This window comes from Thyridium curvatum (assembly GCF_004353045.1).
Source record: "Thyridium curvatum strain D216 chromosome Unknown NODE_61_length_262293_cov_79.419913, whole genome shotgun sequence".
In the NCBI taxonomy this organism is placed as follows: Eukaryota; Fungi; Ascomycota; class Sordariomycetes; order Thyridiales; family Thyridiaceae; genus Thyridium; species Thyridium curvatum.
The window spans coordinates 54962-74750 of NW_022156816.1; the positions used below are offsets into that span (position 1 = coordinate 54962).

Consider the following 19789-nt stretch of genomic DNA (forward strand, 5'->3'; position numbering starts at 1 on the left):
CGCAACAAGCTTTTAGCCTGCGTGGTCGGTCTGGTCTCTGCGCCGCGGGCGACTCGCTAGCCATGGCTTCGACACTGATCCGGTAGTATTCTGCGTGCCGTAGAATCGCAAAGGAAAGATCTTGGACCGATGCCAAGCTCGCCGCACGTTGTCCGTTCCAAGGATATTCTGCATGGCGAACCGCCAAACCTGTCAGGGCGGGCACGGCGCCTGTTTAGGACGGCACGTCGCGAAGATCGTCGTCCATGGGCGTCATCGGCGAATTTTCCATCTTGTGGACAGTGGGGACCCGCCGGGAGGCGAGCACGTTACTCAAAACGGGAAGGAGAAAAAAAGGGAGTTTGGTACTGTTCCATATGGACGTAGGTACGTCAAGATCTCTGTGCTTGCGCAAGGGACCCATTTCCAGGACCAAATTCAGTCTGTCAAAAAACCAAGAAAAATGTTGGCTCTGGGCAGAGATAACGCTTATTCGGTGGGGGAAGCCTCGATGAGGACAAGCGCTGAAGATAGAGTCCAGCCCGGCGCATTCTATTCTCAGGCTAGCCCTGCAACCTGTGTGGTGTTTTTGTGCTCTAGCCTGGAACAGTCGACACCAAGGAGCGAGCTCACGATAGCTTCACCTTTGTTGAGCAGGGCTTGTCAATGGCTCGCACGCTTGTGTTTCTTCCTCTGCGGATTGGGGAGTCTAGACGACGGTGGTCGATCAACTAGTCCTCGGCCCTGGTCGCGGGGAAACCTCCCCGAACTTGGGCAGATCAGTGCCATTGTCTGTGTTGTTCGGTGTCGTGGCTTGCTTATCAGCCAGAATGCGGTAATTCTCCCAGCACGCACCGAAGCCCTTGTTTTCCCCCTGTCCACGTGCCGTTGGCAGTGACAGTCATATCGTTGGAGGTCAGAAGATGACGTCTGTGCTGCTCACAAATCTGCCAATTCTTAGATCACCTCAAGGATTAGGCGAATTGGCTGTCGGCGCACGGAAATCGGCACGGTCCTAGGTACCTTAACTTACTCTGCCAAGCAACATGTCAAATCAGTTGCTTTTCCACATCCAGGAGGACACTCCGACACATCAGACATAAGGGCTCATGTGGCTCACAGAGCAGAGCAGAGCAACAGTGTGACAAAAAGCCAATTTGGTGTGGGGTAAAGAGAAAGCCATCCCGGATTTGCCCATGCCTGCCACCCTAATGGCATGGTATCACGCAAAATACCGTAGCAGGGGTCCATAACCTCAAGATAAGACCACTTTGTGTGCAAGTTCATGATATTGTACCTAGTCAGCGTGTTGGGTTGGGAAGTGTTTCCGGCGCATCCTAGAGGCGCAGGAGGAGAAACGTCTGTTGACAGCAGCAGAAGCTGCATCCTTGCGGGTCTCGCTTCACTTGTCACAAAGGAGCCTGCTGGACGAGCACCACGAGGTGATGCTGACATGGATTGTTTTGTTGACAACGGCTCCAAGAGAAGACCGAAAAGCCCAATACCCGACGCTTGTTCTGCACAAGCTTGCTGGCCTAGCGAAGCAGCTCATCACATCAGGCATGGCGACGCCCCTCTTTTCAGCCCCGGATGCGCCAGCGTGCATACGTACATGCAGGCTCGTCAAGGTTCCCGCCATCAAGCGGGCCAATTGGCATCCCCTGTCGAGCGCTTCTGGCTGGGTGTGTGTGCGACGACCGTGAACTCTGTCCAATCACTCCGTAACTACCTTACGGAGTAGCTGCTTGTACTGGTGTTGATGTTCTTGAGCAATCCCACACCCGCCAGAGTCGTCACTGCGAAGCTTTGGCTAGCATCTCAGCTATCGTGGTCCTATTGAGAGCTACGTGTTGGCGTCTGCTTGGACATGTCCTTTTGGTGTCACCATGTGCTGGCTTCTGTAAAGGAGCTTCCGCTAGGATGGAGTCAAGTAGAGTGTTGTGCATCAGTCGTGTCTCCTTTGGGCTGAGGGGGACTCCGTTTCCCTGATGTTGCCAGCCAGGGAGACCAGAATGATTGTCGGCGATAGATTGTACCCTTGTCTCTTTGGAGTGCACGGAGGAAATCATTTTGGCAGGCGAGCACGCCTATCTTCCGTCGCGCTCGACCACCCTCCGAGAGCTCGCCCCGTGGTAAATTGCTTGTGCTACGACCGCGTTTCAGCTTGTCCTGAGACTGTTCGCTCAGGCCGGCAGGTACTTACGGAGTAAGCTAAGGCAGACATCCCAGCCCGCCGGATTGCTTATCGCAGACGCACTCTTCCTGCTGCTAACCTGGCGGTGTGTAAGAAGTAGAAGCAGGTAGGCTGTCAGCGTAGCAGACAGATGTCGACATGGACGGAGCAAGCAGCTAATAAGCCAGTAGTCATGCATTGCATTGGCGAGATTTGGGTCCCTTTCCCCAGGCCATCGTCCGGCTCGGCGTCGTTGGCTGTCAATCATTCAATGCATTGTCCTGGTGGCAGCTACTGAAGTTAGTAAAGTAGGTCAAAGCATCACCAGTTGAAAGTCAATTCCCCAACCAGGTCTAAGACAGCTTTAACAACGTTACAAGTGGCGCATTTGCCGGGCAATGCTCTAAGAAACCAGCCCTATCTACGAGGTGACCTTCTCCCGTGACCGTATTCGCTCCCCGCGGTGATCTTCAAGCGAGGATCTGCTGTGCTGAAAACCGAAATCTCGATCATTCCGGTAGTCAATTGGCATAGCAGGCAAAGGTCGGTCTCTCAGTAGTGAATGCGCTGGATCAGCGAGCTAGGCCGAATCACCATTACATCAAGCTCGGGCAGGGTTTTTGGCGCTAACGGCCAGGTACGTTGGCACTGCTTCGGTGGTTTCCCTGATTCTTTCTGCCCGTCAGCTCCCTCTTTGGGATCCCTCAGGCCTGGTTTTGCCGCTTCCGACGAGGGACCCCCGCGCTAACAAAGGATCAATCGATGCTTTTCCCACGGCAGTATCACACCCGAGAGTCAAGGCTGGTGCTAGAGGTCATTAGCGGCAAAGGCCTCGGGCCCGCCAGCCAACCTGCAAGAAGAAGAGAAAACCTTACTTCCCCAGCAGCGACAAGGAAGAGAAGCTAAAATTCAGCCATCGGACCGCATCAGACTTCCCATTGGGAGCATGACCGACAAAAGAACTTTTGAGCAGAGAGGTAGCTATGGTACGGAGTACTATTGCTCCCAACCCTGCTCTGAGAAAACGGTGAAGTGGATTGTGATGTCGTTTAGTGAGCGCCAGATGCTGCGAGAGACACAACCAGGCAGGCCAGTCGAGCGAATCCACCAAGCAGCTCTGCTGGACACCACCGGATCTCAGTCCCCCTGTCCTGTTCGTTAGGCTGGCCCGCTCCCGCCGCCAAAGTACCACCAGTTTTGACCTGTAACATCCATGGATGCTGGCTCGTAGCGGGCAATAAAAGCGCACATATCAGGCATAACATCATCAGGCCAGGGAACAGGGCCCTATGCAACGTTGGAGACCAGACTTGGTCTACTCTCAGTGCGCCGACATACATCAGCGCATACTTTCCAAGTAAATGTACTTACTTTACATACAACAGTCAGCCAGCCTTCACTCTCGTGTCTCAGTCCCTGCTTTTTCTTCGAGTCCCTCACACCTTAAAGTCTACCCCTCCTCGCTCCTCGTTGACTTCTTCTTCTCCTCCTACTTGCTTGCCTGATCTTTTTCTCAGAAAATCGTCAATCAGAAATTCGGGGGGTTGCTGACTCCAGTTGCGCATTGTTACAGCACGGTTGACAGGACCCTCGTCTCGAGCTCATCGGCGCTTCCGCTCCGCTCCTCACAAGAGAGAACAAGAGGCTGTGTAGAACCCACACATTCCCCTAACAACAAAGCTTCCCCATACCTGCGCAATACGAAAAGGTCGCACGCTATTTCGCTCGTGCCATCGCTCGCCCGCACCGTCAATCCCCTCCAAACCCTTTCAGTTGCGCCGAATGTCAGGGCCAGCAGCAGCCGCTAGACGTACCTTCCGTAGCGCGAGGTAGCCGACTCCACTCCTCTGACCACCACACAAGCTGAGCCTGGCAACCTTGGCGCACTTCTCACCACGCTAGCCCGACCCAGCCGGTCCTCTTTATCTATCGTTGACAGTCCCGCTCTCGCTTTTCCTCTGCATCTCTCCAAACATCCCAAAGGAGGCCAGTCCAGCACAGGTGCCTCCTCAAACAAAGACCAGCAGCAGCCGCAGCAGCAGCAGCAGCAGCCGCGGCGAAATTCCAGATCGAGGTCGGCCGTGCGTCGACGATGCTCGATTCCCAATTGCCCCGAAGGCACCCTCAGCAGATCGATCCCAACGTCTATTCACACTCTCGCACCAGAACAACCTCGTCCAACGTATTCCCGGCGCAGATCCAGTCGCCGACACCCGTCAACATGCACCTGGCTCAGCCAACCGCGAGCCACAACCGGCGCTCGCCCTCGGTGAACACCTTCAGCACCGTCTCCAGCTCAGGCATGGTCCCTCCCGCGGCCTACCGCACAAGCCCGACCGGTGAGATAAGGAGATCAACATCCTCCCGCTCCGGCGGTGCCGCTTCCGTCTCGCCCACCTCCTATGTCGCCCTTCTGCGGAAGCAAAAGGCGACCGTTTGGTGCGACCGTGCTCAGTATGAAGACCCTAGGCTGCTGGCCCAGCAGCGGGCAGCGAAGATGAGGGCCACCCAAGAAGTGGTCGGCTCAGGCGCCGGATTCACGGGAGCCGCCGCTGGGCGTACCAGCACCGGCCTTAGCAGCGCCGGCGGCAAGGTCGCGGCAAAGATTAGACATCACGGCAAGCCCGGCGTGGTAGGCTATTCGGCGGGAAGCAACTACATCGGCGTCGGCGGCGTCCCCCTACGGCTCAGCGCCACTGAGGTCGAGGGCGAGGACAGCGACGACGACGACCTGACTATGCAACGCTTGCACCACCGTAGGACGGGGAGCAGCGGGCGCAGCAGCACGGCCAGCGGCCGCCGCGCTCTGGCGTACAGGACGTCGGGCGGCCTCGTCGCCTCGAGCTCGCAGAGCGGCGGCAGGAGATGGAGCCCCGGCGACACTCCCGAGCGGACGGGCAGCTTGGTCGAGGAGCAGACGCTGGTCGACGACGCTGCCAGCGGCAGGGCGCGCAGCACTGCCAGTGGCAGCAGCGCCGAGAGGGCGGACGCCGTCCCCGATCTGGGCGGTGCCTCTCGCCTGCCTGCCAACAGCGCCAAGCATGCCACCGTTACGAGAGAAAAGAGTGTCAAGAGCGCTGACGAGCTACGGAGACGTGGCAGCGTTGACGAGCGCACGATGACTCTGACGGCTGGCAGACTGTACATTGCCAATCCCGATTAAATCCCTCACATACAACAACTACGCACCTACCTCGTTTCTTCCCACGCATAGTCCGGCGATGAGCGAAAACACCTTTTTTACCAACATCAATCGCACTGCGATGCAATGAACCTTTTCTATGCATTTCTCCACCGGCATACTCTTGTTCCATACACCACCACTCTTACCACGATCGCTCCTACGAAGCTTCTTTTTACACAACTATTTTGCATTGTCTGGCGTCAAGAGGGAAATTTGTCCAACTTGGGTTTTGGATTGAGGCAGGAGGGATATACCACTACCTAATTACGGTCGTTCAAGGCGCGGTCTCCACGGACAGTCCCAGCAATGGGATGATGGATTGAATACTCTCGCTCCACATGTGTCTTTTTGTTGCCTCTTTCTTTTTCTATCATCAGCGCGGCGGCCTCCCTGTGGACGCATGGCCGACTAATATCATACGGCGGGAATACGAGCATGGCTGTCAGCATGACTGGGAGGGGTGGTCATGATGGGGTGATTTGATGTCTTTCAGCTGGAGGGGAACAGCAGCCTTGTATTCTGCGCTGCGGAAGAGTAGGAAAAAGCCGCTACTTGGCTTCAGAGATACCAACACAGCGAATGTGAATTTGAACTTCCAAAAAAACTCTCTCACCACCACATAGGGCAGCCCAAATAATGACTTGTTGCCCGTGATGTTGCAGTTCTTCATGCAGCACACACGACGGCAATAATTTCTTCCAACAGCTCACCGTCGCCTGTTTGCCCGAGGGGCAGCAGTGTCGGTCCAGCTTCGGTCCCTGATGATCATCTCATCATCGCGTACTAGGTGCGTCATTGCTGCGCTTTTGCCAAATCCAGTCACCAAAAACAAGGACTCGGGACAATATAGTGTCTGTAGTACAAGATCAAGGAAGTGTCTGCCGCTTTTGGTCAACGGGCCGTTGCTGGCAGATGCTTAATACCGAGTATTAAGGACTAGGGGACTGCCTGCAACGCAGGCTTTAGGGAATGGGGTTGTAGTAGCCCTCACTGCTCGCAAGGCTCGCATTCGTAAAATGGGACCCGTTCCGCCCTCGTTCCTCTCGGGCTCCAGGGTCTCCGCCTCGGAGGCCCTTCGCTGCGCTCAGAGCCTTCTCGGCATACTGGGTTGTGTACTAACAGCCATGTACCTTGCAATGTTAGTGTACAGGGTTCTTTTGGTGCTTAGCGAGAGGATTCTAAACAGGCTGTTAAGGAAATGGCCCCTGCACCAGCAAATTTAGATGGCGATGCGCTAGCAAAACAACCGCAAAAAAGAGCGTAATTTAAAGTCGTTTTCTGGTTATTATAAGATGTGTTGATCCCGCCTTCGTCACAATGTCCATGATGTAAAATCTGACCAGGAAGGGGTGGGGGAGGGAGAACGGACCATGTGGAGTTGGCATGGACGATGGAGGAAGAGAGGGGCCAGGGTACGTAACTGCTCGCCTAGTGCGTGTGGACAATCCCAAAATGGAAATGCCTTCACCAAATAAGCTGAGATGTGGGTCTACGGATGCCTCAGCACACGTGACTTCAACTCCAGCCTCAAACGCCACATTAGGAAAGCAGGGTCTTTCCCCCTTTACCACCCTACGCGAGCTTTGCCCGGGCAAGACGCCAAACGAACGCGACTTCCTCGCGCGTCTCGTCCCGCCAATTCAGCCATTCTCGGCAGGGGTCAGTCACCACCACCAATCCTACCCCATCTTTTTGGCGACAACGGCTGCCTGACTTTCTTCATTGAATGCAGGCTAGAGCATCGAGACTTTTATTGTTGCTGCAATTCACGAGAGTTACTCCTCTAGATGGGAGCATTTGTTGGCGAGCCTGCTTGCAAAGCCCTGAATTGATGATTCATTGACCGTCCCTTGGTTTGCGGCTTGCACCTTGATTGCTTCACGACGACCAATCGACTCTTTCCTTCCTTGCCTTCCTCCCAGCAGAGAGCTACGTGGCTCTCCCGCCTCTTCGATGCCTCTCCTCAGTGTATCGCCAAACATACAAGAGTCAGAGTCGCCGGCAAGGAAGAGGAGTCATCAGGAGTTTGCGGACGAAGATCTTCCCACCATGATGGATATCGGTGCCAAGCGACCGCTGTCAGACATTGAAAACGTCCCGCTCCGTAAGTACTTCCCAGACCAAAGCAAGCTGTCGACGATGCATCCAGCCCCTCTAATCTTTTCCTCGCTACAGAACATCCGATGCCACACCTCCCCGTCATCGTACCTCCTCAATCACCGCCAGCACAGAGCAGCCCTGGCTCCATGACCGATGCGGGCAGCAGCACTCCGGCGAGAAACTCACCCTCACCAAATCTCACACCCACGCGACCTCAAGCCTCAACGGGAACCCCGGCTCAGCCTCAACAGCAACACCTAACGCCTTCCCAATTGCAGATATCCATCCCAGCAGCCAATTCGTCACAGCCCGATGCCGCGTCCGGCCAACCTCCGGCCAAGAGGAAGAAGCTCACGCAGGCTGAGAAGGACGAAAAGGCCAAGGCCGATGCAGCGAAGAAGCAAGAGCGGGACCAGGCCAAAGCTGCACGAGATGCAGAGAAGGCACGAATAGAGGCGGAGAAGAAGGCGCGTGCGGAGGAGCGGGAGAAGAAGCGCAAGGAAAAAGAGGAGGAAGATCGCAAGAAGAACGAAGAGAAGGAGCGGAAACGGCGTGAAAAGGAAGAAGAGGAGAGGAAGATCCAGGAGGCCAAGGACAAGAAGGAACGCAGTCAGATGAGGCTTAACTCGTTTTTCAAGACTGGTCCTTCGACACCAGCCAAAAAGGCCAACGAGACCCTTCAGAACGGCAGTCCAGTCAAGACACCGCAAAAAGCAAAGGCTGACGAGGTTTCCGAGTACGAAAAATTGTTTCAGCCCTTTTTCGTCAAAGACCAGGTCAGCCTAGGCCGGGGCGGGTTTGTCATGGATGATGAGACGAAGGAGGCTAAGTCACGAATTCTTGACGAGCACATTAGCGAAAAGCGAGGCCTATTCACTACCACCAAATTCACCTCTAGCTCCACCGTCGACTACTTCCACCTTCCTTCCCTCCCACCCCGCCGAGGCAGACAATATCCGTCGGTTCGCAAGATCGTTGCCGCCATGTCCGACATGGGAACTTCTTCAATGATGCCAGTGGATCTGACAACCGAGTCTCATAACGCGCAGATCAAGATGGCGCGCGAGTTGCTCAAGAGGGTGCCTATGAAGTTTCTCAGCTTCAGGGAGGACGTCCGACCGCCTTATTGTGGCACAGTCACCAGTGTCCCTCCCCATGCCAGTCTTAACAAGCTGGCAAGGAATCCGATGTCTAAGCAAGTCCTGCCGCTCAACTACGAATATGACTCCGAAGCGGAATGGGTCGACGACGGTGATGGAGAAGATGTCGATCTGCTCGATGACGACGATGAAGATCTCGATGATGATGAAGAGATGGGCGACTTCCTGGACGACGAGAACGATCAGGGCCCTCTGCGGCACGCCTTCATGTCAGGCATGGAACCTGAGAGTACGGGCTTGTGCTGGGAGAACCAGAAGCGGCTTGGTCCTCTGCCACACATGTACAAGTTCCGCACCGAATTCATACTGGGTAAGTGTTCCCGTCTTTTTTTTTTTCGGTACCAACTTGAAATATTAATACTTGAGCAGATACTCTACAACATCATTCTGGAATTGACCCGTTCTCTACCAAGTACTGGGAACCGGAGGTGCCAAAGTCGAAAGCCACGGCTAACGACCAGGCAAATCATACTATATCAACGGACACCTCGAAGCCCATGGCTCCACCGCCGAATCGAACCGATGCCTTTGCTGCTCTCACATCGGGATCGTCCAAGCCGGATCCCAAGACGGCACAGATTCCACCTGAAATGGTCCAGGATTTCAAGGAGACGATTCTCAAATACGAGAAGCTTAGCAAGGTCGGCCTCGTGGAAATCCTCAGCACTGAATTCCCCAAGTGCACAAAGATACAGATCAAGAACTCGGTGGAATCGCTGGCAGAGCGCGTGGGCAAGGGCCCAAAGTTGTGGAAGCTGAAGGCTTGATGTACTTGGCCTTGCTCAATGGAAACGTCCCATAAAATGAGACAAGGGAGTCGAATGAAAGAAACTCAGCGATAAATGGGGAGTACGGGAAAATCAAGCATATCTCTTGCGCAGCTTTCCACAAAGTGTTGGCGGTGATGATCATACGCCTCCTTGTATGTATATTTTAGAGCATATCATGTGCGCATGGCATGGAGATTCTCCCCTAGCCGAGCCGGTAGGGACTTGGGGATTGGGGATTGGTGCACTTGGTCTTTAGCTAGGAGTTCTTTGGCCGAATGGAGATCGGAGGGATTTTGGCACGCTTCTATTTGTGCATTCGTGATCATCGGACTTTACGTTGGCTGAACTTGATGCTGGAGAAAGCCTGCTCAGGTACCTCAAGTTGCGGTCTTGAAACCTGAGGAAAGGCCTTGTTTTGTAAATACTGAAAATGATCGCTGTCACTATTCTCACATGGTTGCTGCCTCTTTTTTCTTCGTAAATCGCTGATGAGTTCAACCGGACAGCTTAGCATCCCAGCATGGCCAGTCCTCAGGTTTTGAGCTTCTTGTTCAGCATATTCGCCGCGTGCTGTCGGCACAGCACCTCATACTCATCGTCGAGAATCGACACAGCAAACTCGTCGGCAAAGCTCGTTGGCGGCACGCTGGTATCTCGGGGGCTGAACTGCCAGAGCTGGTCGGCCGCCAGCGTCGAGTTGGCCTCGATGGCATCGAGCCACGGCTTCAGCGTCGCCGTGTGGTTGTGCGGGAACGGCGTGCCGTATTCCTCGAGGACGATGGGCTTGCCGACCTGCGTTGTCAACTACATCAGCACTATTGCCGTCACACTTGATATCTTGATAATATGCCAAAGAAAGGGGGAGCTGGGCTAGGCTACTCTACCTCGTCCCCAATGGCGTCGTGCTCCCGGATCCATTGCGCGCCCCAGGTGTACGGGTACCCCCACCAGCTGGGGTACAGATGGAACGTGCCGTAGTCGATGTTGGCGTCCCGGACGTTGCGGCGGAAGCTCGTGCCCGCGACGCCGCCGTAGATGCTCTGCCCGCCGCCGAGGCCGTCGGCGCGCTCGAAGAAGCCCTCCTCGCCCGTGGTGACCATGTGCGCCGGGTCGAGGGCCTTGATGTACGCCGCCGTCGCGGCGACCCAACCGGCGATGATGTCCGTCGACGCGCCGCACGCGCCGCCCTCGCACCGCGCCTCGTTGGCGAGCTCCCAGGCGAAGACGGCCGGGCTGGACCGGTACCGCGACACGACGGCCCTGACGTACGCGCGGTAGGCGCGCTGCGCGGCGGCGTCGGTGTACCAGGCGGCGGCGTCGGCGGCCAGGCCGGCCTTGTTGTAGGCTTTTATGCCGCCGTAGTCGTCCCAGTAGTTGACGAGGGGGAGGACGAGGCGGAGTCCCAGGCCTGTTGTTTTGTTCGTGTCGGCGGTGGAAGAGCTGGCCGGGTCCGGGAGGAGGGCCTCGGCGGCGGAGACGGCGTAGTCGAGGCGGTCGAGGCCGGCGGGCCCGTAGTTGATGTAGGTGCCGGTCGAGTTGAGGAGGTGGAAGTAGACGCGGTTGGGGTCGGTTGCGTTGGCCGGCGGGGGCTGGTTCACGTCGCCGAAGCCCCAGACGCGGACGACTTTGTATTGCGTCTGTGGGTTGCGGACATAGACTGTCTGTTAGGAGCTGGTATTTGAGGTTGGATTACGGTGGTGCGGTTTTATCTCACGTCGATCATCTGTTTTAGAGCGATGTCTATGTCGCTGTTGTTGCTCAAGTGCGCGAGCCACCAGGCGTTGGTTCCTGGACATTTATTTAGTCAGAGCGAATCATGAAGTTGGCGGTGGCTTTGAGTGTTGTGCTGCTACCTGCAAAGTACTGAACCTTGCCGTCGATCTCAAACATGCGGCCCGAGACCTTGGCGAAGGGCGCCTTGCTCACGCCGATGGGATACTTGGGTGCAGGGCCTGGCGCATCTGGCGGGAGCAACTGGGAGAGGCATGTCGTTGCTAGACTTAATGTCGGTAGAGAGTACCTCATCTTGTTGAGGTCGGGAAACTCGTGTTTACTTTGTATAGCTCGAGAGTATGTTTACCAGTGCCAAGTTGAACATGACTTCAGCGAGAATTTTATATTTCCATTACTCAAGTGTGATATCTATTCCCGTAAAAGAATGCAGCAAGCAGGCTAAACGCCCACAGTGGTAAATCAATATAAGACTTCAGAGTACCACCACCAGCGGCTATTCATAAGTCTCATTCTAAGGATCCGGGAGAAGTGGTCTATACAAATGTTCATTATAGCCTTTGCCCGCTCAAAGTCGCCATCTCGAGCTGTACAGGAGCTGGGAATCTAAACTGCCGAGTCTTTACCCAGGAGTGCTGTTGGAAACCTCACAGCGACTTTAATTCTCTCATGATAATGGAAAGCACAGCTTCAACAGTCCAATCGACTGCAGAGTAGACAGAAGCAGTCTTCTACGGGTCGAAAGAACTTCGCTTCACCATCGGAGGACTGAGAATTGATGTCGTTCAGCTGGTTTGTGGGGATGTCGGCACTTACAAGCCCGACTTGCCGATGTCAATCATTCCTAACTAATTGGCGCAGGCTAGCTCCTTGTCCCTGGCAACCGGAGCTCAGCTCTCGAGCTCGAGTCACATCCGACCTTATCATCACCGCATTACCTACCTAAACGATTGCTTCCCAAGTCAATCAGCCACCTAACAACTCTATCTGATACATCTATAACCTTACAGCTCAATCTCAGTTGCTTTGCTTTCCCTCGTTGTTTGTGATCCTTGGCAGCACACATACATAACTATGACCAAACACACGCCTGAATTCCTGCGCAAGCGGGCGTCCAACCTGTCCCTCCGATCGGCCTCCATGTCGAGCTCCTTCTACAGCACGCCCGCCCCGCCGATGCCTACGCTTCTCCGTACAGACGACCCTGCCTCCTTCACGAAACCCTTCTGCCATTTTCTAACCGAGAACCCGACCGTCTTCCACGCCGTGCAGTACTTCAAGGATGCCTTGGGCGACAAGGGCTACAGCGAGATGGCGCCGCGCGATGACTGGACGGGCAAGATCGCGCCTGGCGGCAAGTACTTTGTGACGAGGAACGGCAGCTCCGTGGTCGCCTTCTCCGTAGGCAAGGCGTACAAGCCCGGGAACGGCGTGGCCATCATTGCGGGGCACATCGACGCGCTGACGGCCAAGCTCAAGCCCGTGAGCGACAAGCCCAGCCGGTACGGATACGTGCAGCTCGGCGTGGCCCCCTACGGCGGCGCGCTCAACGCGACCTGGTGGGACCGGGACCTGAGCGTCGGCGGCCGGGTCGTCGTGCGGGACGAGCAGACGGGCAAGACGGGCGTCAGGCTGGTCAAGCTGGACTGGCCGATTGCCAAGGTGCCCACGCTGGCGCCGCACTTTGGCGTCGGCATGATGGGCAACAACAACAAGGAGACGCAGGCCGTGCCCATCATCGGCCTGGATAACCCCGATGCCACGGCCGCCGAGACTATCGGCGCGGCAGGCTCGTTCATCTCTACGCAGCCGCCCAGGCTTGTCAAGCTTATCGCGAAGGAGCTCGGCCTCAAGGACCCCTCCGCCATTGTCAACTGGGAGCTCGAGCTGTTCGACACGAACCCTGCGACCCTCCTCGGCATGGACAGGGAGTTCATCTCGGCCGGCCGCATCGACGACAAGCTGTGCTCGTGGGCCGCCATGCAGGGCCTCCTCTGCTCCGAGGACAAGGACGACGACGGCGTCATCCGCATGGTCGTCCTCTTCGACGACGAGGAGATCGGCAGCCTGCTGCGCCAGGGCGCCAGGGGCAACTTCCTGCCCTCGGTCATCGAGCGCTCCGTCGAGGCCATGTGCGCCGCCTCGGGCGCCTCCTTCGGGCCGGGCGTCCTCGGACGCACCTACGCCTCGTCCTTCCTCGTCTCGGCCGACGTCACGCACGCCGTCAACCCCAACTTTGCCGGCGAGTACCTCGAGTCGCACATGCCGCGGCTCAACGTCGGCGTCGCCATCTGCGCCGACAGCAACGGCCACATGACGACCGACTCGGTGTCGACGGCGGTCCTGGACCGCGTCGCCTCCCTCCGGGGCTGCACGAACCAGGTCTTTATGATCCGCAACGACTCGCGGAGCGGCGGCACCGTCGGCCCCACGATCAGCTCGATGCTGGGCGTGCGCAGCGCCGACTGTGGCTTGCCGCAGCTGAGCATGCACAGCGTGCGGGCGACAACGGGCGCGCTGGACCCGGGCCTGGGCGTCAAGTTCTTCAGGGCGTTCTTGGAGGAGTTTGAGAGGGTCGATCGGGAGTGGCATTGAGGTCTTCTCTAGGGCTGATGTGCGTTCTCAGGGTTAATGGGGAACATGGTCAGCGTGGTGTATGAAGTATTTGCCAGGAAGAGCATGATCCTTCTTTTTTTTGGTTACAGGGAGGCATTGTGGCGGCGATAGAGCATCATAGATGTCAACATGATAGAGATATATATACCATCTTTGGATAGACGTATGTACAATGTACAGTTGAAACTCCCAAGCGCGCTTCAAAACCTTCTCACACCCCAGCCAACATGCCTTCCAGCGTCTGCCGCATCCACCGCAGGTCCGTCGCGCCGTCCTCCCACCGCCTGATCGTGGCAATCACCAGCCGGACCGACTCCTGCCAGCCGTCGGGCAGCTCGAGCACCAGCGGCCGCCGCGACGCCGCGATCAGCAGTAGGCCCAGGCTGAAGGACTTGCGCAGCAGGCCCCAGATCCCGCCGTGCCGGTGGTGCCGCGCGATGACGGGGATCAGGGCCACGCACGTGTCGACGCAGCGCTGCGCCAGCGCCACGACGGCCGGGTTGTTGTCGATCGACGTCGTCGCGTTGTTGGCGGTTGTTGTGGTGGCGGTGGCGGTGGCGGTGGTGGTGGCGGTAACGGTGGTGACGTAGTAGAGGAAGGGCCGCGCGATCCACTCGAGGCAGATGAGATACCGCGTCTTGAGGAAGAAGGCGAGCTCGTTGGGCGGCAGGGCCTCGCCGTCGGCGAAGCGGAGCTGGGGCGGCAGGTGCGCGCGCCAGAGCGCCAGCTCCTCGCCGTAGGCGGCGTGCTGCGACAGCAGGGAGCGATTGATGCCACCGCTGCCGGCGGCGGCGCCTCCGGGAGGTGTGACCCAGTGCTGCTCGCCGCGGCCGTAGACGTCGTCGAGGATGCGGTTCATGATCTTGCGCAGGAAGATCTCGGCGAGGTAGTAGAGCCAGCTGCGCTCTTCCTCCGGGTCCAGCCGGTCCGAGGAGGAGACGGTCGCGGCGGAGGGCGTGCCTACTCCTCCTCCTCCTCCTATTCCGCCCAGGAGCATCGCGGCGGTGGCCTCGGGGCTCTGGCCCGTGGAGCCGGCGAAGCCGTCGGAGAAGTCGAGGAGTTCCGAGGACGAAGGGAAGGAGAGGGAGGGGAAGAGGTCTGGGTATTTGAACTTGAGGAGGCCGGAGGCCGGGAGCTGGAGCTCGGCGCGGAGTTCGCTGTAGGGCCCTGAAGTCAGTCGTGATCTGGATCATAAGGCGTGAAACTATGTGGGAATACTGCTTACCACTCTGCTTTTACGCAGAGCCAATACAGCCTCTGCTCAATGTGTCGTGCGGTCCGGACATCGCCCGCGCCGTCGACCGGCGTGGACAACGCCTTGGCGTAGAGGTATGCCTGAAAGCGCACGCACGCCTGCTGCAGCAGCATCCACGCCGAGAGCGGCCGTATGGCAAACTTCTCGTAGAGGCCTGCAAAGTAGTGGCACTGTATCGATATGAGCGAGGTCGGCAGGAGGCCCAGCCGGCGCTTGGCAGCCGAGTAGTACGCCTCGGCCGCCGACTCGTCTACCAGCGCGGCGGTGGACGGCGACGACATGTTGTAGTCTGCGTCGGCTTCGGAGACGGGGTCTTGCATTGGGTGGTAGGGCGTCGATAGCGACGCGAGGGCGCAGGCAAGGAGCTAGTTGTTTGGTAAATTCATTAGCACATACTGCACATGCCGACTGATAGTTCTGAGTAGACTTACCACCAAGCACCCGCGTCCATCCCAGGTCGGTCCACACTCGGCAGCCTGCCTCGCGTACCGCTTGAACTCGGACACGTCGAGTATAGGGTTCTTGACGTTGATCAAGACCAGAAACTTGCGGCACAGCGGCCATATGTTGTCCTCGTGGATGACAGTCCCTCTGCCGCCGCTGGCAGTGCCACTCATGGTCGCATCAAGGCTCTCGGCCTCGTCCCGGATGGTCGACTGCAGCGGGAAAGACGTGATGTTCTCGTCCGGGTACGCCTCGGTCAGCACCGGCCACTTGAGGATGGACTCGCAGGCGCTCGTCCGCGCGGCCAGCTCGGGCACCTCGAGGCGTCCGAAGCCATCGTCGGCGAAGGCGCTCTCTGTGCTTGGATGGGCGCTGCCGAACTGGTTGACGAGGGGCTGCAGGCTGGGATCCTGCGGGACGAACTGCGTGGGGAAATCTGCGGCTGGGAAGCCAGGCGTTGTCGTCGGGTTGAATGTCCTCCGCAGATCGAGTTCGCTGCGCAGACCCTCGACAAGCCCCGTTAGATGATTGAGGCTATCGAGGAGGGCTTCGTTCGAGGGCCCTTGGCCATTATGAGAGGAGGCGGCCGGTTGGGGAGAAGGTCGCGGTGACACGACGCGAGCACCGAGAGGCGTGTCTGTGTAGACGCACTTGGCCCCCTGAAAGATACAGTACCCGCACGAAGGCCGGACATTGTCACACTTTGTCTTGCGGGCACGACATAGCTGGCATGCTGTTAGGGCGCGTCGCCGAGCTCGGCGGCGAGCCCTGTCTGAGGAAGCGGGTGGGTGAGGGTGTGGCGAAAGGCTAGGCTGGCTACCAGAAGGAGGAGAGGCTTCTCGATCCAGATTCGACGTTTGCCGTTGCTCTCGGCGTGGATCGGAACCCGGAGAGGCTCCTGGCCGGAGAAGAGACGTAACCAAGAGAGCGCCGTTGCTTGGCAGGCCAGCGTCTGATGGCCGGACTTCGGAGTCGTGGATATTTGGAGGGGCGGCGGAGTTGTGATTTTGCAACATGGCTCTTCGCTTTGTTCGCCCCCCTTGCCTGGTATTAGTATGCCAGAGGATGGAAGCTGAGTCCCAGATGCGAAGGTCGGGGGCGTCGGGGAGCCGGGGAGGAAAGGGGGCGGGCGGGCACGCGGGCTTATGAGTTAATCAAGGTATGGTCAGACGGTCCACAAAGCCATTCACGATTGTTGTCAGCTTGAACTCCGAGATGGTTAGCTGATCTTGGAGCTGAGTCTAGACGGACCCAATACATTAAATTGGGGAGACGAATCTGTTGCGTAAAGTGTTTGCGACTCTCTGCACCAGCTCGCCTAGAGTAGCAATGGTTGGATGTTGGTTTAAGACAAGGCGGCTCACGTGTCGGGGAGCTCGGCATGAATACGGCTGCAAAAAGGCCAAGATCACCGGCACAGTCTGACTAGCGAATAACCTAGTGGGACCTAGACAGGAACCATGTGGCCTCTGAGTGGTCGCTAGTCATGCCATCTGGGGTCTGGCTGGGGGTCATGTCATCCGGGATGCCACCCATCAAGGCGAAAATGTCCTACTCCGTACTTTGTCGAGCAGGGCCAGCCCAGGGCGAGGGGACAGGGGAGCAATTTCTTTACAGCATCCCCTGATCACTGGCTCAACCAATTCCTCCTCGCCCCCACGGGGTCCGCACCCCACAGCCGGATTCCCGACCTTGTTCGCATCAAGAGGATATTGTTCAACGCGATCGCGTAGTCCATTTTTTCTTTCTTCTGTCGCTGCTTTGCCCTTGCGGTTACTTATATTAGGCTGGTCTGTCGTGTTCCATGCAGGCTGGGGAAGGTCATCCATCTCTATCTCGACCGGTTCGCCTCATCTCCTCTCCGTGTCGAGCGAAACCTTTTTCTCCCCTCCTTTCTTTTCATCGACCACGCCATCAAGAAACTGTATCTCGGCTTGATATCGTGACCCTGTGCCATCCTTCAATATGACGGGAACAAAGGAGCAGTTGGCGGCCATCCCGCGTCTGTTCAACAGGACACTGCTCCTCTCGGTTGGGCTGATCGCCGTCTCGCAGTTCAACTTTGGCTTCGACCAGACTGCCTACTCGACGACCCAGGCTATGGATGCGTTCCAGCAGCAGTTTGGCTCTAAGAACGCGAAAGGAAAATACTCGCTGGATACCAACTTCCTCGCTCTCCTCAACAGTCTGCCATACATTGGATTCGTCATTGGTGCGTCTCTTTGCTGTGTTGCGTCGTTGCTGTCTGCGTGCTGACTTGGAGTCTGCTATAGGCCTTCTTATTGGCAGTGAAATCTCTTCCCGTTGGGGCCGTCGCATGGTCATGTTCGTCATGAGTATCTACGCTCTCTGCACTGCCGCCATCACCTTCTCGTCCAGGAACCAAGCCCAGATCTTGGCGGCACGTATCCTGAACTGTGAGTGACACAGCCATTGCCAACCTATATAGTACTTGAGTTTACTGACCAATGATCAAGATGGTTACGTCGGCATGGAGTTGGCTGTTGTCCCCGTCTTCCAGGCCGAGATTGTTCCTAAGCAGGTTCGAGGTCTTGTTGTTGAGACTTATCAACTCATGTTGTTTGTAAGTTGGCCCCTCTTTTGGAGAGCCTCGTCTCGGCGCCGCCAAGGTACTAATGACCAACTGCAGTTCGGTGGTCTCATTATGAGCTTGATCTGCTTTGGTACTTCCAAGCTGGATGGTAACAAGTCGTGGCTCATCCCATTTGGCCTGTTCTTTGTCATTCCGGCTATCGTGGCGGCTTGTATCTGGTTTATCCCGGAGGTAAGTTATCATGTGTTTTATGTCGTTGATTCTATCTACTGACAACAAATCTCCAGTCTCCCAGGTGGCTTCTGCTCAAGGGCCGAGACGCCGACGCAGAGATTGCTCTACGAAAGCTGCGAAGCAGTGCCTATACTGACGAGGATATCAAACTGGAACTTGATGCCACCAGAGCTATTATCAACGAGGAGAAGGAGATGACCACGTTCTGGGATCTTTGGAAGGGCAGCAATTTGAAGCGAACGTTGATCACTTGCTTCGTCAACTTCTTCCTTCAGCTCACCGGCAACACCTTCGCCAACAAGTACGGCACGATCTACATCAAGTCGCTCGGAAGCTTGGATCCCTTCGTCATGACTGTGGTCAACCAGCTCGTCAACCTCATGGGTGTTGTCTTCTCCATGTCTCTCGTCGACAAGATGGGTAGAAGGTAAAACCTACACACCAGGACTCTTTTTTATGTTCTCTCAAAACTAATTGCAGTGCCGCAGACAAATGCTCTTCATGGGTGGTGCCATCCAGATCGCATCTCTCTTTACCATGGGTGGCCTCGGTGCCAGTTCCAGCAACCCTCCTCAGTCCTACAAGGTCGGCATCATCGCTATGCTGTCCATCTTCGGGTTCGGCTTCGCTTCCGGCTGGGCCCCGGTCTCCCACATTCTGACCGCCGAGATCCCCTCGACCCCTGTTCGCGACATGACCTACCGTACTGCCTCTGCCGTCAACATCGTCATCCAGTTCGTCACCACCTACGCGACCCCTTACCTCCTCGACAAGCCTTATGCCGGCTTGGGCGCCAAGGTCGGTTTCATCTATGGCGGCGCCGCTGTCCTAGCCACCATCTTTGCCTACTTCTGCGTGCCCGAGTGCAAGGGCAAGACGCTTGAGGAGATCGACCGCCTGTTCCTTGACGGTGTCCCCATTCGCCAGTTCAAGAAGACTAAGCTTACGGTCGAGCGTGTTGATGATGGCGATGTCGAGATTGTCAAGGAGCGCAACAACGCTCGGGTTGAGATGGTTGAGGCTGAGCGGGAGTCCTAAGGGCACGATGGAAACGGTATTACGAGCCTATGACTAGTTGGCACCTCCATGGTCTTCACCGACCCGCAAGGTGTCAAGGCAAACTGAAGTCCCGGGTTGTGATGACTTATTCTTACAGTTCTACGAGGCCACAATGTAGTCTTAGTCTAAGCTTAGGTACATGCACATGTAGCAAAGTAACAGAACTACGAATACTTAACCAGAAAACAAAGTGCACCCAAGAATAGGGCAACATGTTATGTATTGAAATGGACTACTCGCTAGCCTGCCCAACAATGTAGACGTCCTCGGTCATGTTTGGCCTACTATGTGGCTCCTTGGCTCCATCAAGTGGCCTTTCTGCTGCCCTTGTTTTGCCATCAGTTATTTCCTAACTTGTGAGTGGGCCAGTGAAGCTGCTGCTTTAACATGTCGTTGATTTTATCCGTGCTTTGAGAGCTTTATTCTGCCACCTTAGTTACAGTTGCTACCAAGCCCAAAACTGGAATATATCCTGCAAAGATTTGCTTTACAGCTCTCTTGTATAATATGATAGTCCTTTCTTGGTTTTG

General features: G+C 56.5%; 6 protein-coding genes across 6 annotated transcripts; 4 read left to right on the forward strand and 2 right to left on the reverse strand.

Annotated features, from left to right (window-relative positions):
- Positions 1-4373: 4373 nt before the first annotated feature.
- E0L32_008883 (uncharacterized protein) lies at positions 4374-5315 on the forward strand (the record flags this gene model as incomplete). The annotated part of the gene is made up of 1 exon (XM_031143787.1): positions 4374-5315. The coding sequence occupies one exon, from the start codon at positions 4374-4376 to the stop codon at positions 5313-5315; it is 942 nt and encodes a 313-aa protein (XP_030991572.1).
- A 2070-nt stretch (positions 5316-7385) lies between these two features.
- E0L32_008884 (uncharacterized protein) lies at positions 7386-9363 on the forward strand (the record flags this gene model as incomplete). Its single annotated transcript, XM_031143788.1, has 3 exons — positions 7386-7440; positions 7512-8906; positions 8966-9363. 3 exons carry the CDS (start codon positions 7386-7388, stop codon positions 9361-9363), a joined length of 1848 nt encoding a protein of 615 aa, XP_030991573.1.
- Positions 9364-9897: 534 nt separating this feature from the next.
- Positions 9898-11391, reverse strand: E0L32_008885 (uncharacterized protein; the record flags this gene model as incomplete). The annotated part of the gene is made up of 4 exons (XM_031143789.1): positions 9898-10158; positions 10251-11027; positions 11081-11154; positions 11220-11391. The coding sequence occupies 4 exons, from the start codon at positions 11389-11391 to the stop codon at positions 9898-9900; spliced, it is 1284 nt and encodes a 427-aa protein (XP_030991574.1).
- Positions 11392-12171: 780 nt separating this feature from the next.
- On the forward strand, positions 12172-13692 carry E0L32_008886 (uncharacterized protein; the record flags this gene model as incomplete). Its single annotated transcript, XM_031143790.1, has 1 exon — positions 12172-13692. One exon carries the CDS (start codon positions 12172-12174, stop codon positions 13690-13692), a length of 1521 nt encoding a protein of 506 aa, XP_030991575.1.
- A 232-nt stretch (positions 13693-13924) lies between these two features.
- E0L32_008887 (uncharacterized protein) lies at positions 13925-16428 on the reverse strand (the record flags this gene model as incomplete). Its single annotated transcript, XM_031143792.1, has 3 exons — positions 13925-14870; positions 14939-15333; positions 15400-16428. The coding sequence occupies 3 exons, from the start codon at positions 16426-16428 to the stop codon at positions 13925-13927; spliced, it is 2370 nt and encodes a 789-aa protein (XP_030991576.1).
- Positions 16429-17377: 949 nt separating this feature from the next.
- On the forward strand, positions 17378-19238 carry E0L32_008888 (uncharacterized protein; the record flags this gene model as incomplete). The annotated part of the gene is made up of 6 exons (XM_031143793.1): positions 17378-17624; positions 17686-17829; positions 17890-17996; positions 18063-18197; positions 18254-18627; positions 18689-19238. The coding sequence occupies 6 exons, from the start codon at positions 17378-17380 to the stop codon at positions 19236-19238; spliced, it is 1557 nt and encodes a 518-aa protein (XP_030991577.1).
- Between the last annotated feature and the right edge of the window lie 551 nt (positions 19239-19789).